Source organism: Alosa pseudoharengus, unplaced genomic scaffold (assembly GCF_046254945.1).
Source record: "Alosa pseudoharengus isolate Yale_2024_CS ecotype anadromous, Long Island Sound unplaced genomic scaffold, YU_APseudo_1.1 YU_APseudo_1.1_scf_2, whole genome shotgun sequence".
NCBI lineage: Eukaryota > Metazoa > Chordata > Actinopteri > Clupeiformes > Clupeidae > Alosa > Alosa pseudoharengus.
The window spans coordinates 21,345,506-21,364,510 of NW_027468663.1; the positions used below are offsets into that span (position 1 = coordinate 21,345,506).

At 40.5% G+C, this 19,005-nt stretch overlaps 1 protein-coding gene and 1 long non-coding RNA gene across 3 annotated transcripts; one reads left to right on the top strand and one right to left on the bottom strand.

Annotated features, from left to right (window-relative positions):
- The first annotated feature begins 700 nt into the window (after nucleotides 1-700).
- Nucleotides 701-15,640, top strand: map9 (microtubule-associated protein 9). Of its 2 annotated transcripts, none has more exons than XM_076294166.1 (14): nucleotides 701-860; nucleotides 1,349-1,423; nucleotides 3,199-3,286; nucleotides 3,370-4,041; nucleotides 5,612-5,823; nucleotides 8,568-8,673; nucleotides 8,825-8,889; nucleotides 10,560-10,630; nucleotides 10,872-11,031; nucleotides 11,218-11,307; nucleotides 11,417-11,578; nucleotides 12,068-12,228; nucleotides 14,856-14,991; nucleotides 15,213-15,640. In XM_076294166.1, the coding sequence occupies exons 2-14, from the start codon at nucleotides 1,349-1,351 to the stop codon at nucleotides 15,330-15,332; spliced, it is 2,118 nt and encodes a 705-aa protein (XP_076150281.1). In that variant the 5' UTR covers nucleotides 701-860; the 3' UTR covers nucleotides 15,333-15,640. The 2 variants fall into 2 exon arrangements, with proteins under 2 accessions (XP_076150281.1, XP_076150282.1); XM_076294167.1 differs by having other exon boundaries at nucleotides 12,083-12,228.
- LOC143134081 (uncharacterized) lies at nucleotides 10,708-16,356 on the bottom strand. The gene is made up of 3 exons (XR_012988594.1): nucleotides 16,292-16,356; nucleotides 10,945-11,065; nucleotides 10,708-10,792 (listed from the first exon to the last, which is right to left on the bottom strand). It is a non-coding gene; the product is annotated as an uncharacterized LOC143134081 (long non-coding RNA).
- Between the last annotated feature and the right edge of the window lie 2,649 nt (nucleotides 16,357-19,005).

Consider the following 19,005-nt stretch of genomic DNA (forward strand, 5'->3'; position numbering starts at 1 on the left):
CATACACCAACCAACCCCCCACACTCACCAACACATATAGAAAAGAGGAATCAGACTTGAAATGCATTGATGCATTAATAGAGATGAAAGTTGTACCACAGTCTACTCAAGGATGGCTTGAGGTGTTGCATAACCTCTCCACTCTCTCTTCTGGGTGACAGTTGATGAGCACTGATGCTACAATAATTAGATCCAGTCAGCCTCTGTTCACCCCTGGTTCCCTTCCTGCCAAGAGCTATAAGCACAAAGGCCAATCAGGGGTGGCTGGGGAAAAGTCTTTCCCAGGCCCATATGTGTTAAAACATGTACAGTAACCTTTCCTTTTACCTACAAGCAATGCCTAATATGACCAAAATATAATTACTGGTATTACTGGTATTTTGGCCTACTACTACAACCTAACAACTGAAAACTGATAGTTGAAGATCACTATCACAATGTGGTGATACACTCCCCCTGCTGGTCACTTTCGGGAGTGGTTCTCAAGGAAGTTATTGGCTTTAATGTAGACGTTAAAAGCATAATTGAATGTTCAGTTTAGTGTTTATCATGGTGTTTACAGCACACAATCCAATCAAAAGCAGCTTGTTTCCAATTTAAATTTCAATGACCTTGAATGGATTTTTGGTCTGGAGACCGTGACGCTAGCTCCCAACTTCCGGTTCCGTTGTCTCTTTGGTTACCACTGTAAACACTTCGAACTGTAAATTAGCACATGGACGGGACTAGCTGGGCTTCTGAATTTGAAACATTTAGGATACCAGGCTGCGAATTCACCTTACCCGTTTGGGTAGTGAAAGTTGCTGCGCTGACCAGACCAACTGGAAATCTACCCACTGCGTTCATTACAAAATATTAAGGTATCCCAGTTAGATTAGATCATTCCGATGTTGGAGTAAACTGGTCTCCTCGTTAGCTTATGCTTGCTTGCTTGCTTAGTTAGTAACTCCTTGAGGAGGTTGTAGTTACATCGATAGCTTCAGTTTTCTCAGCATATTTGCCTGACTTAAATATAATACACATTTTACACGGCAAAAAATAGACATTTCAGGTATTCCAGATCTTTTTGTAATATCCTTAACGTGAAAGTTATTGTTCAGCGATACATTATTCGGATTAATTATTATCCGATTCACCACACGAATTTGCTCTAGGGAGGAGCTCCTCTGCGTTTCTGGTTGCAGCAGGGATTATATTAACATTATCGTTATGCATGATAGAAGCTGGTTGGTTGTGGTGAAAAGGGGTTTTAAAGATCGCCAAGGTAACAGTCTTTCACCTGATGTCATGTCAGCGTTGTGGACAAATCTTGAACGGTTGAAAGTCATTGTCCTTCTTTTTCATCTAGATGTCTGATGATGATCCTTTCAGAACCCTCGCTTACAAAAAGAGTCCAAAAGTTTCAAAGAGAACCACTTTCCAGGTAATTCGTCCTGAAATGCATAGACCTAATGTGATTGATTACATATTGTAGGCTCTTGTATCCAACTGAGGCGTGTCTATGTAATATTTAAGATTACTTGATGTTGCTATGGAGCCCCTAAGGGGACATGTGCAAAACAAAATTAATTCTGTAAACGTTTTTGGTGCACACCAGAAAGTTTTGCATGCACACCACAAAAGTGTCTGCTGAGCATATGTGGTGGTATGCACCAGAAAAGTTCAAAGATTATTCTTTTTTGTTTGTCCCTGTCCTCTTTGGGGCTTTGAGTTTCTGGTGAGCACAAGTCTAGTTCTGGTGCTCGCAAGAAAGTTTATGGTGAGCACACAAAAGTATCTTGTCCGCACACAAACTTAAACGTTTCTGGACATGTCCCTCTAGGGGCCCCATACATTGCCAACTTTGACGTTGCAACTTTAACCAGCATGCACCACAGAGAAGAGCAGTCTTTCCCTCCATCTCCTGTTTCACTCATTTACAGTACCCCTGGAATTGAGACCACTAAATGTTGTGTTGGGGTTTTTGTGTCACTGCAAGCATGACAATTTTAGTAAAACAAAAATTTGAATTTTTCAAAAAGTTATATTATTGGGCTTTTCGGCCTTTGTTAACTAGAACAGTGAAAGAACCACAGGAAATGAGTGGCAGAGAGAGAGAGAGGGAGTGGGCTCAGGAAGTGACCCCAGGTGGGACTCAAACCTGCCAGCATATGCAAAACTGATACACGTGCAGACTCCAATGTATGTTTGGATCCTAGCCTTCTTAGTTTTTTTAATTTTCCAATTTTATAGATTTGTATCTTTAAAACAGATGTTATGTTTTAGGCACTCTTCCTATCAGCTTTGCTATAGTTGTATCATTTATCTAGTATAAGTATACTCTTTTGATCCTGTGAGGGAAATTTGGTCTCTGCATTTATCCCAATCCGTGAATTAGTGAAACACACTCAGCACACAGTGAACACACAGTGAGGTGAAGCACACACTAATCCCGGCGCAGTGAGCTGCCTGCAACAACAGCGGCGCTCGGGGAGCAGTGAGGGGTTAGGTGCCTTGCTCAAGGGCACTTCAGCCGTTCCTACTGGTCGGAGTTCGAACCGGCAACCCTCGGAAACAAGTCCGAAGTGCTAACCAGTAGGCCACGGCAACCATCTGTCAACAACCTACATATATCATCTGTATCTAACTTGTACTCATTTTAAAACGCTGTGATTTCCACTCCTCTCTCTTATCTCAAAGAGTTACTTCGGTAACACTTTACTTGACGGGTGAGTTCATAACACATTCATAGCAGCTGTCATAAACTGCACATAAAACATTCATGACTGTTTCATGAGACATGACTCAACATTCATACCAAACCTTTCATGAATTGGACTTTTATTTTGACAAGTTGTCATCGTTCTGTTTTCCACATTCATAAAAGGTTTGGTATGAATGTTGAGTCATGTCTCATGAAACAGTCATGAATGCTTTATGTGCAGTTTATGACAGCTGCTATGAATGTGTTATGAACTCACCCATCAAGTAAAGTGTTACCGTTACTTCTATACTTTTTGCTTATCCTGCTTGAAAATAGCACAGATTGAACCCAATAGTTGTAAATGGAACCTTAATAGTAAATGAATGAGTTCTGTCAACATGGAAACCTAATGTTACAGTATTACACAACATAGAGAAGAGACTGTGTCGCATTGTAAATATTGTAATATTTTTGCCTTCAACATTTTTTAGAACTGGTTATTGATTTTCTTCTAGGATGAGTTGGAGGCAGCTGTGTCTACAAGAGCAAGGAAGAAAAACAATAAGGAACATCAGTCTTACTCAGATGACTTTGACGACGATGGTATGGTGTATGAGGTATACTTTTGAAATCCTGTTAAAATGAGCTAACATGGATCAGATGTAATTATTTGCATTTCCTCACAGATGTACTAACAGAAATACTCAACAGACGAAAGAAAAAGTTGGAAACATTCCGTAAAGGGAACAAGCAAGGCAAGGTTCAGGAATTTCAGCTGTCAGATGAAGAGGAGAATGCCAGACCCAAGAGGGTGTCCTTCTTGAAATCTAGGAAGACGAGCTCTCCTGTGGATGTCGAAAAGGGTGAAACTGAAAAGACCGGTATCCACAGTGCACTGAATGAATCTTCACAGTCAACTTTGTCTAGTGGAAAATCAGAGAGTGGTCATCATGGCCATTCAGTTTTGACCCCGATGTCCGAAGGGAGCCCACATGACCCGTTGCAGCTCTGGCAAGATCAGTCAGAAACTTCTGTCTCTCCGAGGGGCCAATCAGAATCTCCCATGGAAAAGAGAGATCTATCAGGATTTTCACCCCAGTGGGGTCCGTCAGAATCTATCCAATCCCATAAACACTTTTCATCTCGCAGTGGGAGATCTGATTCGTCAGCGTCAACTCTTTTCCACCCAGACAGCAGACAGGGGGACTCTTTGTCACCCCCCTTATCTAAAGAGGGGCTGGGAGTTGTGCCTGACTCAACAGAGAGTAGTGAACATGACAAAACACTTGCACAAGGTCCACAGAATCTACCTCTTCCACACCCAAGAGAGCGAAGTGTGAAAGAGAAGCCCACAGCAGGTCAGTGATAGCACATCGTTGTTGTATAGAGTGAATTGAGGGCTCCATTCTCTGCCCGTTTTCTCTACTATTTCATCACAACAGTTACAGGCATGCACAGTGTCATAAATCGTAAGTAAAATAGATTACTAAATGAAATACATTTCACAGAATTAGGTTTACTGAAATAACAGTGAGCACATGAATAGTTCATTGTAGAGAGAGAAGGCTAATAATTTGATAATTATTAATAATGGTACTTAGAAACAGTAATTATCAATTATTGATATCAAAGTAAATCATTAGACAGGCGCGCGGGAACCTATTTTTGACCAGGGGTGCTGAATAACAAAAATAATGGATGTCTGACGATTTCTCCCCTCCTGGACATGTTTCGGATTTTGACTGCTAAATACGTCATTTTAGTGCGGTGTGCGGGTGATATTGAGAAGTTTTAGAAAAGTCCTGGGCAGCCACAAATTCCAATGTTCCGCGACAGCACTCCGACTCCACTGCACCCACCCTAACCCAACAGAAGCGCACTTGACATCATTAGCCTATTTCAGTATAGCTAAGGAAAATTACTTTTCTGATCGTCAAAACCACACCAGAGATGTTTGGCTTTAAATATAGGCTAATAATCAGGCTGCAATGATCTCGCAAATAATTCCTGAATAGCCTAAAGTGTGTCGTCTCCACAGCAAGTATCCTAATAATTTTTATCTTAGCGACTAGTGAAATGATTTCACTAGCTATAATTGATTAATTTTGCAAAACTGTACAACACAATTAAAGTTTCTTTCAGCTTATCCATGCTTTTTTGAACGTGTAAATCGCATAGAATATGTAGGCCTATATCAACCGTAGGCCTACACACTTGATCGCTATCACATAGCTGAAACCACGCTACGGTTCTTACAGTAACTGACTCACGTTCACGTTGATCTCTATAACTGTTAATTTTTAGTAGCCTATATTCGAACCAATCCATAACCCTTTTTTGCTATTTGACTCATCATGTCAGACAGCAAATTAGTAATTATTTAAATATATAATACATTTCAAAAATCTCTCTCCTGCCAGCAGGGGGTGCTGCAGCACCCTCAGCACCCCCCTTCCCGCGCCCTTGTCATTAGACACCTACAGTACCAGTATGCACACGTTGACTGCAAGGTGTGCCAACAAGTGATGTTTATCTTTGGCAGGTATCTAGGGGTAGTGCCCCTGTGATAATGGAATATCTTAACATTCTTTATTCTTATTTTTAATTTGTAGAATTTGTATTTATGTTAGATAATTCAACTGAATTGGACTGTTCTATACCAGTCTGTCCAGATTTGCTGCCAAGAACATCTTGTGTGCAGATCATGGATAATTTAATTGATTAATGGAGCCACTATTTTCATAAAGAGTGGTGAATAAACACTGCATACGCAATGACCAAGTCAGTCAATAAGTCACAGTTGCACTAAGAGATGCATGCTAATTTTGCAAATTAGGTAAAAACAAATAAAATAGTCAGATGTACCAAACAAGAGAGCAAACAGTCAATAACAGAGGTTCTCAATTACCTGCTTTTTCCTCCTCAAAGACATTAGCACTGAAGAAGGGCCTCCCAAACCCAAGCCACGTCAGAAGATGCGTCGGGCAGGCAGCCCTACCATGGAGGAGAGGCCAGGAGCAGAGGGCCCCTCCAGCCCTACTCTCTCCTCTAAAGCTGTCTCCCAGTCTCCCACCATTAGGGCCGGCACCTCCTCCTCTTCCTCCTCAGGGAAGAGAGGCCCATCCAGGGGTAGTCCTCAGGTCAGTAACACTACACTGACCCACCTACACTGTCAGTAACACTACACTGACCCACCTACACTGTCAGTAACACTACACTGACCCACCTACACTGTCAGTAACACTACACTGACCCACCTACACTGACCCACCTACACTGTCAGTAAGACTACACTGACCCACCTACACTGACCACCTACACTTATCACCTACACTTACCCACCTACACTGTCAGTAACACTACACTGACCCACCTACACTGTCAGTAACACTACACTGACCCACCTACACTGTCAATAACACTACACTGACCCACCTACACTGACCACCTACACTGACCCACCTACACTGTCAGTAACACTACACTGACCCACCTACACCGTCAGGTCCAGACAAAGACGTTATGTTTGAAGAATGACTGTCACCACTTACAGTTGGCTTACCTGTGCCAATGCACTCAAATTAAGTTTCTAAAACGGATAGTTCCAGTCCTTGGTTGTGAATGGCTGAATCGTCTTTGATGCTATTGTAAAACCCAGCACAACCCTTCACCTTGGCCGCATTTCATTCTGGGTCATTCCACGTCAATTCAACCAGGGCCCACGCACTTAGGTCTCAAAAAATCTGAAAAAATTACCAGGTGTACCTATGTTACCCAGGAGACACACTGTAAAATTACTCTCATGTAAGATCAATACTTTCCAAGATACAGCCAGTTTTACAGGGGGAGGGGGGTGTCGATTTTGTTCGGGGTCTTTTTTTTGTCAAAGTTCACAAGCCCACAGCGCAAGAACTAAACCATGTAGGAGGCTCAAATTTTGCATGCTGGTACATAAATAGGAATAGTATGTAGCAAAATCGTCACGTTTGGTCTGGATAATCCTGCATGGTCATAGCTGTCCCTCAAAGTTGATACACGTTTTATTGGAGTTTTTGGCTGGGCTCTGTTTAAGCCTTCAGAAGACATATTTGTACTCAACATAGGCTCTTGATTTATTTTCCTTACTGAGATAAGTAGATACACTCTCACAAAAAACAATGAACAGAAAAAAAAAATACCTTCAGGGTCTGAACAGCAGACCTTAGAAGTCTAAAAAATCATTTTGGTTCTCATGTTCAGAGCACCTAAACACCTTGTGGGAATATACAGAGATTTCCACCCTGGGCAACATGGGCAAAATGCACCATTGACATCAATATGTTTTGTATAGAGCTACCACAGGTTACTCTTTACAACCACAGGTGGCAGTGTGGTGACTCTATATAAAACATATTAATGTCAATGGGGCATTTTGCCCATGTTCAGGGTGGAAAATAAAAAAGAAAGATTTGCATAAGACAAGTCAAATTGGTGTTTTCAAAAAGAAGGGATCATGGAGAATAAGGAAAAACACATTTAAAACATCTTTGTATATTTCCACAAGGTGTTTGGGTGCTCTGAAAATGATAACCAAAATGATTTTTCAGACTTGTGAGGTCTGCTGTTCTGACCCTGAAGGGATTTATTTTCTGTTCATTGCTTTTTGTGAGAGTGTTTCTACTTATCTCAGTAAGGAAAATAAATCAAGAGCCTATGTTGAGTACAAATATGTCTTCTGAAGGCTTAAACAGAGCCCAGCCAAAAACTCCAATAAAATGTGTATCAACTTTGAGGGACAGCTATGACCATGCAGGATTATCCAGACCAAACGTGACGATTTTGCTACATACTTTTCCTATTTATGTAACAGCATGCAAAATTTGAGCCTCCTACATGGTTTAGTTCTTGCGCTGTGGGCTTGTGAACTTTGACAAAAAAAAGAGGCTGAACAAAATCGACACCCCCCTCCCCCTGTAAAATTGGCTGTATCTTGGAAAGTATTGATCTTACATAAGAGTAAATGTACAGTGTGTCTCCTGGGTAACATAGGTACACCTGGTAATTTTTTCAGAATTTTTTGAGACCTAAGTGCGTGGGCCCTGGTTGAACTGACGTGGAATGACCCTTCTGTATTACTGCACCACTCACTGCGATACGAAAGTCAGAGTTGCGTTTCGGCATTGCTTGGTAATCATTCTGATAAAAGAAATATAGTTCTTGGTTGAAGAATGATATCTATGACAAATATGATATGACAAATCATTATATTTCTCACTGCTGTGCCTTTATTTATTATGAAATATTGGCAAGTATACTGTATATAGTAACCATTTTAGAAAAGCAATGATTAGCGTAGTGCCCTTCACTGGAATCACTGGAACTTAGGGCCTCTTGGGGCTTATTGGTTAAATGTAATGGATCTAGAACAGTGGTTCTCAAACTCTTTCTGTCATTCCCCATTTTGGAGGTGGGGAATTTTCAAGCCCCACCTGACCTGACCCCTTCAACCCACATTTCGGTTCCATGTTACATTTCTCGGTCCGCTAGTTCAGATGTTATTTTAATTCATATGTTGGTCTGTTTATGACTCCTATGTTTGTGTGTGGCTATTTTGTTTTGAATCTATGATCTTCCTTTTGGCATTGTGAAAGATAGGCACTAAAAAACAAATTTCCTCTTGTTCATCGCACCCGACCTGTCATGTCTCTGTTCCCCACGAGTGGAGCCTGCCCCACACTTTGAGAACCACTGATCTAGAATCTAGATCTTAATTGAGCATCTTATTGAGCATTTCATGACCTGATTATTCAAGTGAGTTACTGCCTAGCAGTAGTTGAGACAGTAGTTAAGTTAATTATTACAAATTAAGTTGTTTTTAGTTACAAAAGTTACATTTTGTCCCCAGGTTGTAGAAAGAGATCCCTCAGCATCATCGAAGCTGAGCAGGTACTCATCTTCTGCTGGTGATGGGATGTCTTTACCGAAATCTACTGAAGACTCTTCCTGCAATAGTAAGGGCTGGGCAGGGCTTCGTTCTAATTTGAATCAAAATGTTTATTTTTATTTTATCTCTTTATATCAAAACGTAAGTTAAATAGTTTAATAGCTACATATGTGTGTATTACTTTTTTGTGTATTTAAGAGTAATTGTTTTTTATTTAGATGGTTTGGAAGAGACAGAGGAAGTCAAAGGAGATACATATTCAGTCAATTTTGAAGAATATGAAGTAAGTGTAATATCCTCCTTTATCCTGTCATCTCCCTGCCTATTCAGGCCATGTCCACATGTAGCCGGGGATTTTTAAAGAAGAGATTTTTCCTCCTTCGTATTGCAAAATAATTCCATCCACACGGATATGCAAAATCAGCCAATGAAGGCCGTTAAGAACACGTCAGTCAAACAGAAGGCGATATTGGCCAGTCGGAGACCTGACGACATTTTAAAGAAAACAATCCAAAAACTCAGTTCAGTAAGCGAGAACAGTGCTTTCGTGTGAACGAAAGGCCAAAACGCAGCGGCGGCTCCTCATATGGGCAGTATGGGCAGCTGTCCAGGGCGGCATCTTCTTGAGGGTGGCATGAGCTCTTGCAAAAAATAGAAGTATATGTTAGCTTTCAATTGCGCCAGTCGGTTTTCTATCGCTCATTTGCACATCAAGTCAATCATATGTGACCGTGTGGAGAGTGGGCACCCTATATTCTTTGCAGGCAGGTGTGTGTCCTTGCTGCTGAGAAGGTCTCACATACAGAAGTTGAGAAGGGAAAGGAGGAGGGGCGAGGGGTTCACCTTTGGAGCACGTCTCCCTACTGGAACAGGGGGAGCGGGGAATAGTGCAACACAAGGAACACAATTAGTAGGCTAAAGTCAGTCACATAGGCTGCATGTTATGTTTCTGGACTGTGTGATGTTGTTAAATAATAAAATAATACAAAAATAATCTGGACACCAATATGAATTGGTTTTGTCTTTACAATTGATTGATGGTATTGAGGGATAGGTAATTTGATTCTGGACAAGAAAGGGTCAAAGCAATCAGGTAAAAGAGGAAAGACAGGGGCGCTGAGGGGGGTGGTTGACCAGGGCCTCATACAAGCTATGTATGTAAAAATATCAGACGTGTAGACATGGCCTCAGTAGGAACAATGCTTAATGTGAATTATTTTTGGATTTACATTGATGAATCAATTGATATTGATTCACATGATTATGTTGACATGCCATTCAAACACAGTTTAATTACACAAATAGGTACGTAAATCTCTGTAAGTCAAAAATTACATTGAATGATGGTTGCCTCTGAACTGGCTTTAGTGTTTAGTCTAATTATCAAATTCTAAGTCTAAGTCTAATTGGACTAATCATCAAGGGTTAAAACAAAATGCAAGTACAGCTGTCTACCATATAATTCTTACCAGGACCAAGCTCAACCAAGTTAGTGCCAGTGGCAAAATTGGATCTGATTTAGTAAACAGTGGTAGGACGTACATATCAATACATAAGTTATGGGATTGCCTTCTACTAGGACATGACTAACTGATCTGGTAACATTGTACTGGTCTCCAACTAATAGGTTTAAGTGTTTCACACTACAGTGAATAGAATAAAAATGATGGTGTGGCACCCTCATTCTCCTATATTAGATTCCGCTTGAAATTGGCCGTTGCACCCTTCAATAGCTGGTAACATTGCCTGGCTTGTGGTCAGATCAATACAGGCCAAACACCCTGAGCTTAACCAATGGATCAAAGGAGTCTTCTTTGGTCAGGTTATTTACTGAGTGTGACTGTGAGTGCATTTTAACCTCTATTTCCATAGAAAACACAGCAAAGGTAATAGTAGGATGTGCTTTATGTTTTCATGTGAAATCCTCAATATTGTGTTGCATTTTAAATGTAGGAGTCTGCAGATCGTCCAGATGGTGCAGTAAGCCAACTGAGCAACACCTCAGGCAAAATTGATACCATCAGGTAAACATCCTCCTCTTAGACATCTGCCAAGGATTTGCAGTCACTTCCATAATGCAGATCCTCCTGAAGATATTGTTGTTTTAAGCAGAATGTGTTGTGTAAGTCCTCTGGTTTTTCTGATCCAAAATTCATAGTTGTTATTTATCCATCCCTCTGAAATCGCTATGACGAAGACACACAGCAAATCTATGTTTATTGTTGTTCTTAACATTTGAATGTCTGTGCATTTTCCCAAATGCAGGCCCTCAAGTGCCCAGCCATCCAGCTCCAAGAAGTCTGGTAGGGTGAGCTCCCGCACAGCCAAGTCTAAATACCTGGGGTCCCTCCAGGTCCTGGACAAGCAGCTCCTGGAGACGGACTCCCAGCCAGAGGCTACCTCCCTCCGGGCAGCTGTCTACCAGGTACTAAAGACAGCATCAGAGATCATCTGGGACACTGGGAATAGATTTTAAAAATATATATTACCGGAGGTGCCATTTAATTCACACTTTTTTGACCCCACTAGTATGATGGAATGGAATGATGCTGCATACACTGATGTCCTACACTTTACTAATGTGTGCCTTAATGTTTCTGGAAATGAACAGGAATGGCTTCAGAAGAAACAGGAGAAATTACGAGAAGAGTTGAAAGCCAAAAGGCATGAAGAGAAACTAAAGGAGGAAAAAAAGAGAGAGGTATAAATGCCTACATCATATCCAGACAAAACAGTTGCATGTTAGCAGTACTGAAAGGTTAACACACTGTACACATCCCACCCCCTGACTGAGTCTCTTGTCCCCTTAGGAGCAGCAGACCAAAAGAGAGGTTGCCACGGCCTCTTTTGAAGCATGGAAGGAGAAGAAGAGAGAAACGATCACAGATATGGTCAAAGAGAAACAAGAGGCCCTAAGAAAAAAGGAAAGGGAGAAGAGTGAAAAAGAAGAGAAAAAAGAAACGGCAAAAAAGGTGAATCACTCACCGAAGAAACTAAGTTGGTGCCGGCAGGAAAATGTTTGGCTTAAAGGTGCTATATGTAAACATGTATTGTAATAAATCATAAATGCCTTACCATAATATGCCTTCAGAGATTAAAGAAACATGTTAGTTTCAAATACTGGCTTTACTGACAACAATGGTACAGTCAGGATGCTCACAATTGAAACTTTCATTTGCAGCCTGCAAATCCTGTTTTGAGTTTGTGTTTTGGCTTGCTGCGCCATCCTCCACCAGTTTACCAATCACATAGCTAGTAGCATTTCTGACTTTGGATTGCCAGATTAGCCTACTTAATGCTTTCAAATGTTTTGATTCCGTTTTAAACACTAGTGGTCGTTCTTACATATAGAACCTTTAAGTAGATTTCAGTGCAGTGAATTACTTTACATGGAAACCCATTTGTAAGATTTATTTCACTGTGGCCTAGTGTTGGGATTCAAGTTTTAACATTTTACTTAGTGTCTTATTTCACAGGTGTTTGAGAAATGGAAACAAGAGCAAGATGAGATTTTGAAGGAGAGAATCAGGAAACAAACTCAGACTGAAAATAAGCTGAAGCAGAAAAAGGAAATGGACAAAGAAGAGAGAAAGAAAGATGCTTCTGCTGCTTTCTCCAAATGGTAGGACTAAAGACATTCCACACTGAATAACACTGAACTTTGAATTGTACACACACAAAGGCAGACATGCAAAAAAAACGTTCTCCTTTATGTAATCTGTTTGGTTAAAATAGTTGGGTGGAAATATTAAATATGGCTAATTACAGTGCCCAGGTTGTAAAGCTTTGGTCACAGCATATTTTAATTCTCTGTATAATTTCCATGCTGTCTCGTGTGGGTTAAAGTTAGGAGTGTCACAATTTCGGCTTTAAGTCGAAAATCGATCAAAATTAGACTGCATCTTGATCTCGAACTTCGAAATCAAAGGTAGAATCGACAATGTAGCCACACCCCCAATGTCACATCCAGCATGCATGCCGAGAGGCAAAAAGCCCACACGTGTTGAACTGCGGTGCGTCAACATTATCCTCAAACTAGAAGCTGAAGCCAGTTAAAACAAACACATCAATCGAACTCACAGCCCCTTCTCCTGCTACTCTAAATTCTAGTTACAGTCAAAATTACTTTAAAGGGGAACTATGCAGGTTTTTAGCTTAATTTACCTTAACTGAACAGCTTCGGAGTCGTTGGAATGGTTATACTTTTTTTGGGTTGAGCGGTGGCCCTCTTGCTTCCCCCTAGCGCCTGTGAGTGGAAAAACCACCCATGCAACTTTGGGCCGGCGGCCGACGGCCTCAGAGACAGAAAGTGCCGCAGCCTCACGATGTAATAAATTGCTTTACTGCACTACACACATACACGCCAGGCACTGACTAGAACAAGGTAGCGATGGAGTTTCTCAGACATTTGCCACGGCAGAGCCAGCGAAAAGAAACAGAAAGCGAGTAAACCGTTGTAGGAGGAACAGGGAACGAGGAAACGGCAGACTGACCAATTGAGGAGTGTCGTAATATACTCTGAAGCTGTAGGGGGAGCTCTGCAGAGAAACCTGTGAGCAAAAAGCGAGAAAACAGCAGTGCAGGTAGACTTCTTTTATTTCAAACCTGAATAAGACATTTCGCTACAAAACAATACAGACTGATGTAAAAGTTTGTGACTGTAGACTGTAAAGAGTAACCATGACTGTGATATAGAGACTTGTATCTGGTATAAATACCGATCAGATTAGAGTAATAGTAGGTGTGAAGAATATGGATAAGTTTGGCTATCAGTTAGCCGAAAAACATTATTGACGCTTGAAAGGGGGCTGAGAGAAATAATCTGGGGGCCGCCGTTTACAATCAAGGGGCCGCATGGCTGTGACAATCATGCCGCTGTCTGATTGACCGGCCGACCCACGAGGGCCCGCTGCCCCTCTGGCATCTGCCCAGTTTCCAGATTACCAGTCCGTCACTGCTTTTGACATAATACGTTGTACAATAAAGAAAACTGATGCTCTGAATACTGATTCAGCTTTCTCTGAAAGTTTTTCTTATTGATGCATTTAACCACAATTTGGATTACACTTGCTTTTAACAGGCGGAAGCTTTTCACTGCAAAACAGACGTGCGCTGTTTTCATACATATGGTGGAATACCTAATCAATCGCTATTAGCACTTCTTCTCCCCTGTATTTGCACAATACTCCCACTTTTCCCTCGCCCTCCCATAAATGCATCAGTAAGAAAAGCGCAGATAGCCATTCTATGCTCCAGTGGCACGCAAAATGCACTTTGATCCACATGCGATCAGTTTTGTACACACATGCCATGTTTTAAGGTGCAAAAAGCGTGAGAAACTCGGTAATTTGCCGATAATTCTTAGTACCGTACATCTAGGCCTGTGTGTTTAAGTGTGTGTTTGTGTGCATAATATGCGTGTGTGTGTGTGGGTGTTTTTGTGTGTGTATGTGTGCATGCATGCGGGCACATGTGTGTGTCTGTGTGCAGTGTGCGTGCTGTAGAAATGTAATAAGTACCGGCAACCCTTCGCTCAAATCCACCATATACAGGCCGATTGGTGTACAGTTACTAAATGTACACATAAATTAATTTATTGTATGCCCCCCCATGAACGGAATTCCACGAAACTTGCCATGCATTCAGAGAGTGTCATAATGATCCTACACTTCAAATTTCGTGTAGTTTTGAACATGTCAGCCAAAGATACCTGCGATTACTACCCCTAATTTGTGCCTTTTCATTTTTAACTAGGTGGTGCTACCGCAAATGAGGCATGGGTTATGGGATGGGTTGAGATGGCCCGTTGAGACAGAGAGAAATCGGTCATCCTAGGCCCAACAGTTCTGGACATATTCACAGAAAACTGTCCACCCTACTCTCCTTTTGGGCGGTCCGGTGTGGCGGGTGGGCGAAGGATCAAAACGAAAATCAATGGTTCTGTGTCATCCGTGTGGGGCTACGTTTCAGTGGGCTACCTTTCAGTGTCTCGGGAATCGTTGACACAAAATTACTGAAGAAAAAAAAAGACTAAACCTAGCTACGCTAGCGGCGGTCATAATAAGGCAAAAAAGTAATCAACACAAGAAATGCATTAATAATAATATAATTAAAAAACGATCGAAAATCAAATCGAATCGCAACTTTAAAATTCAAAATTAAACTGGAGGATTTGGAGAATCGTGACACCCCTAGATAAACTATTGCACAGGAATATATAAATAACTTTCCTCCTGCATACAATTCTAGGAGTGAGACCAAAAAGGATGTCATCCAAGAAAAAACTAAGACAGAAAGAAGAAAGGAGGAAGAAAAGCAGGAAGAGGAGCGATATGAAAAGGAGGAGAAAGACCAGCTGGCTTTGGAGATGTATGAGAAATGGATGGTATGTATATTGTTGGCACTGGAGATGTATGAGAAATGGATGGTATGTATATTGTTGGCACTGGAGATGTATGAGAAATGGATGGTATGTATATTGTTGGCACTGGAGATGTATGAGAAATTGATGGTATATCTACTGATCTTCCCTCTGGTCCTATACATCATTAAAGTATTGGTATTTTTTGCATTGTTTAAAGATTTGCTCTAACCACTCTTTCCCAGAAAAGAAAAGAATTCCAACTAAAACGAGAGAAAAATGAGAAACGAATCCAAGCCATTCTTCAGGATGAGCCTCGGCCTGCCTGGAGCCCCCCGAACAAAACTGTGCCTTTTGGAAAATGACCCTCCTAATACAACACTCAGAATGCACAACCACCCACCACCAGCTCCTGCGCACTGAGTCCTGTGTGCTCACGAGAGACTTCCTGGAATTAGGACAAACCTTGTGCTTTATACGCCATCTTCTTCCCTCTGTAATAATCAGTGATTCCAATTAATCCCTAAATGTTCGGTCTGTTGAGGTCTGAAATAGAGCTCATATCCATGAGAGCTACGGTCACGTCGGCTGCTGGGAAAGCCTTATCCTGTTTTAATTTTTTTTGTTGTTTATTTGTTTAATGCTTGTAATTTCATAGGGACTTGATATTTATTGTTTACAAAAAAACAGCACACTAAAGAAAACCATGACTTTTTTAATGCAACAGGTTGTTTTTCTTGATTCCACAGCATATCTATAACAGACTAAACACAGTAAAAAAACAGTACTAAGAGATAGATCATGTAATACATTGAAACTCACATGATGAAACAATAACACTAGTCCAAGCCCTTAGTTTAACAGATGCTTTGCCATCTACAGTTAAGTGTATTAGTTTTGGGAGTTTTTCAGACAATGGAACCTGGTGAACTTCTCAAAGTAAACAGTAACACTGAAACAAGGTGCTACATTGAGATTTTTGGTAGAAAAGATGAGGCAGTCTGCCGAGAGATCTGCCCCAATAGGCATCATTGGACCATTAAACTACACAATGATCCAAAACATACAGCAAAACAAGGCAAGAAATGGTTAACTGAGAACAATATCTTTATGGATTTTTTCTTCAGAGAGACATGAGTTTACTTGGTCAGTATACAGACGTTAGCAGGTGTTGACTCGACGTCTGCGCCAGGTATGATAGCAGCTCTATGATCCCAGGTCCCTACTAACCCTGCTAACGACTGTATACTGACCAAGTAAACTCATGTCTCTCTGAAGAAAAAATCCACTATAACACACACAAGTAACAAATAACACTACTTACCCATCCAGGTAAACCACCGGTCGCTTCCACGTTGATCTTGTAGTTGCGATTGAGGCCAGAACCGGATACCAATGACTGAAAAATGCCTGTCGTTGCACAACGCCTTTGCACAACACTGCCATCTGCTGGTTGTTCAGTGGAGGGTGTCTTCGCATTAAAATCTAGTGGTATTTATTTGTGGATCTTGTTTTTTTATTTTATTTTTTTTTTTTTTATTTATTTACTTATTTCATTGTAGTCAAATACAACACAAAATAGACAGAACAAAAGACATACAATATTACATTAAATACACAACATACAGGGGTACAGCCACAGTCACAGTAGGCCAAGGTGGACAGGCAGGTAGGCAGAAAAAAAAAGAAAAAAAAACACAGATTTATAAAAGATTTATAATGAAGTGTTTACCTTCATATTCAGCTTCAAAGTCAAACATACCAAAAAAAATATCCTTAAAACAAAATGAAAAATCTGGGATTAATACTGTGTGAATGAACTTTAGGAATTCTGACCAGAATTTCACTGTGTGGGTACAACTCCAAAAAAGATGTGACACGTTTTCATCAGTGCTATTACAAAATGAGCAGCTGGACTCAATATCCTGCTTGTATCTTTTAAGGAAGGATTTTGCTGGATAAAACCTGTGTATTAGTTTAAATGAAATCTCTCTCACTTTATTAGTGACAATGTATTTGAAAGGCAAGGACCACACTTTCTTCCAAGGGATATTCTCTACTATACCATTCCAGTATGGAATAACATAGGGAATAGTAACAATTTCAGTCTGGAATAACGCTCTGATCTTCCTATTGATACTGTGATTTTCTACTGAGAAGCATAGACGACCCACAGTAGTATCAAGTAAACTGTTTAGATGAGTAAGTGGTTGTGGGAGAGTATTACCCTTTAACAACATTATAATCCCAGTGGGAATTGCATCAAAAACAATAGCATATTCCTTTACAGTTACTGGAATTTGATAAATTCTTAGGAATTCTGAGTATTTGTATAGTTGTATATCAAATCAAAAAGTTGACTAACAAGTGTAATGTTATTGTTAAACCAGTTTTCAAAAAAAAGAGATTTGTTTTTGTAGAGAATATTCTCGTTATTCCAAATGTAACATTTGTGAGGTGAGAAGTTATGCTTATATACAGTATATGAGAGACCATGCCAAAAGCATTTGCTTGTGAAAGTTAGACAATTTGATAGGGATTTTACTAATCTTATAATTGCACATCAATAAAAACTCCAGGCCACCAACTTTAGAAAAAATATAGTTAGGGATAAAGCTCCATAAGGATGCAGGGTTATTAATAAACTGTCTAAGCCAATTTATTTTGAAAGTGTTATTTAAGGTTGTGAAGTCTAAAAAGTTCAACCCCCCCCCCCCCCCCCTATTGATTAGAGTTCATTATAACAGACTTTTTAATATAATGTATTCTGTTTTTCCATATAAAGTTAAACAAATAGAATCAATTTTTTTTTGGACAAGCTACTATCTACCGCTAAAAAGAGAGTAACATAAGTAAGTCTGGATATATTTTGTGGATCTTGGTGTGCAGTAGGAATGTCTCAAAATTACTTCATCGCCATAAAAGCAAAAAGATGTTGGGCTCGGCTGAACCAGACATTATTATTAGACATTCTCTGGCTGAAATTTATGCAAATGAGAGCGACTAACGCGAGGCGGTTAGCCAATGAAATGATAGCCAGTGAAGTTCGTCTCTTGCGGGTCCTACCAGAACGATAGAGCCTAAATATTTGTTCCGCTGATTAGTCGTGCAAAATGGAGGAAAAATTAATCGTGGCTGTGGCTAGTTTTCCCGTTCTTGATTTTTGTGTGTAGCCTACGATTTTTGATGAAATAAAATGTTAAATTTGCTTGTAGCCCATTACATAGTAGGCTAGCCTAAGTTTATGAGTTTAGCCGAAATAGATGGGCTAGGCATCTGCAAGCGTCTATGCGCCGCAATAATGGACACGAGCGGTTAAATTATTAGGGAAGTGCGGTGTAAGTTTACATTAATTTGTGCGTAGTGCCGGTGACATTCATTTATTTTACATGTCTTACAACATAAATAAATGCATTCATAGTGAAGTCAGATATGAGCATACAAAGACGCTCATGTTAAGCCTATAGACGCGCACTAAATGCGAATGCGCGATTTGATGCAAGCAAAAGTATTGACTGTTACTAACAAAGGTATTATAGCAATATTATAAATGTGGCGACGGAATAGCCTAGAACTTGGGTACGCATAGCCTTTGCACTTGCGGTGATAACCAAAACTACTGTGAATCGCGGACTATCCTACAACCAAAGAAAGTAAAGATTATTTTTACCTGCATTGGCCAAATAAAGGACGGGACTGCACCCTTCACAAACCGTAAAAAATAAGTTTATTAGTTTTACAGTTGACTACAGTTGACAGTTCACTATAAGTCCACACAAACAATTCTGGTTTCCTTGCACTAGCCAGTTTTGTCAGCCTACTCTGTCTGTTGTATGCAGAGCCATCTTTTTATATGGCTCTGGTTGTATGGCCTACACAGCGCGCAAGCTTTGGTCAATTTCTGTAACAAACAGTGCCACCTATAGGCCTGGGATATGAAGTAACGTGTTGAGTCGTGTTTCCGTGGACGCAAATATACTTGATACGGTTCCAGGGAAGACGGAGGAAAAAAAGGTCGGTTTGGTACGTGTGGACTAG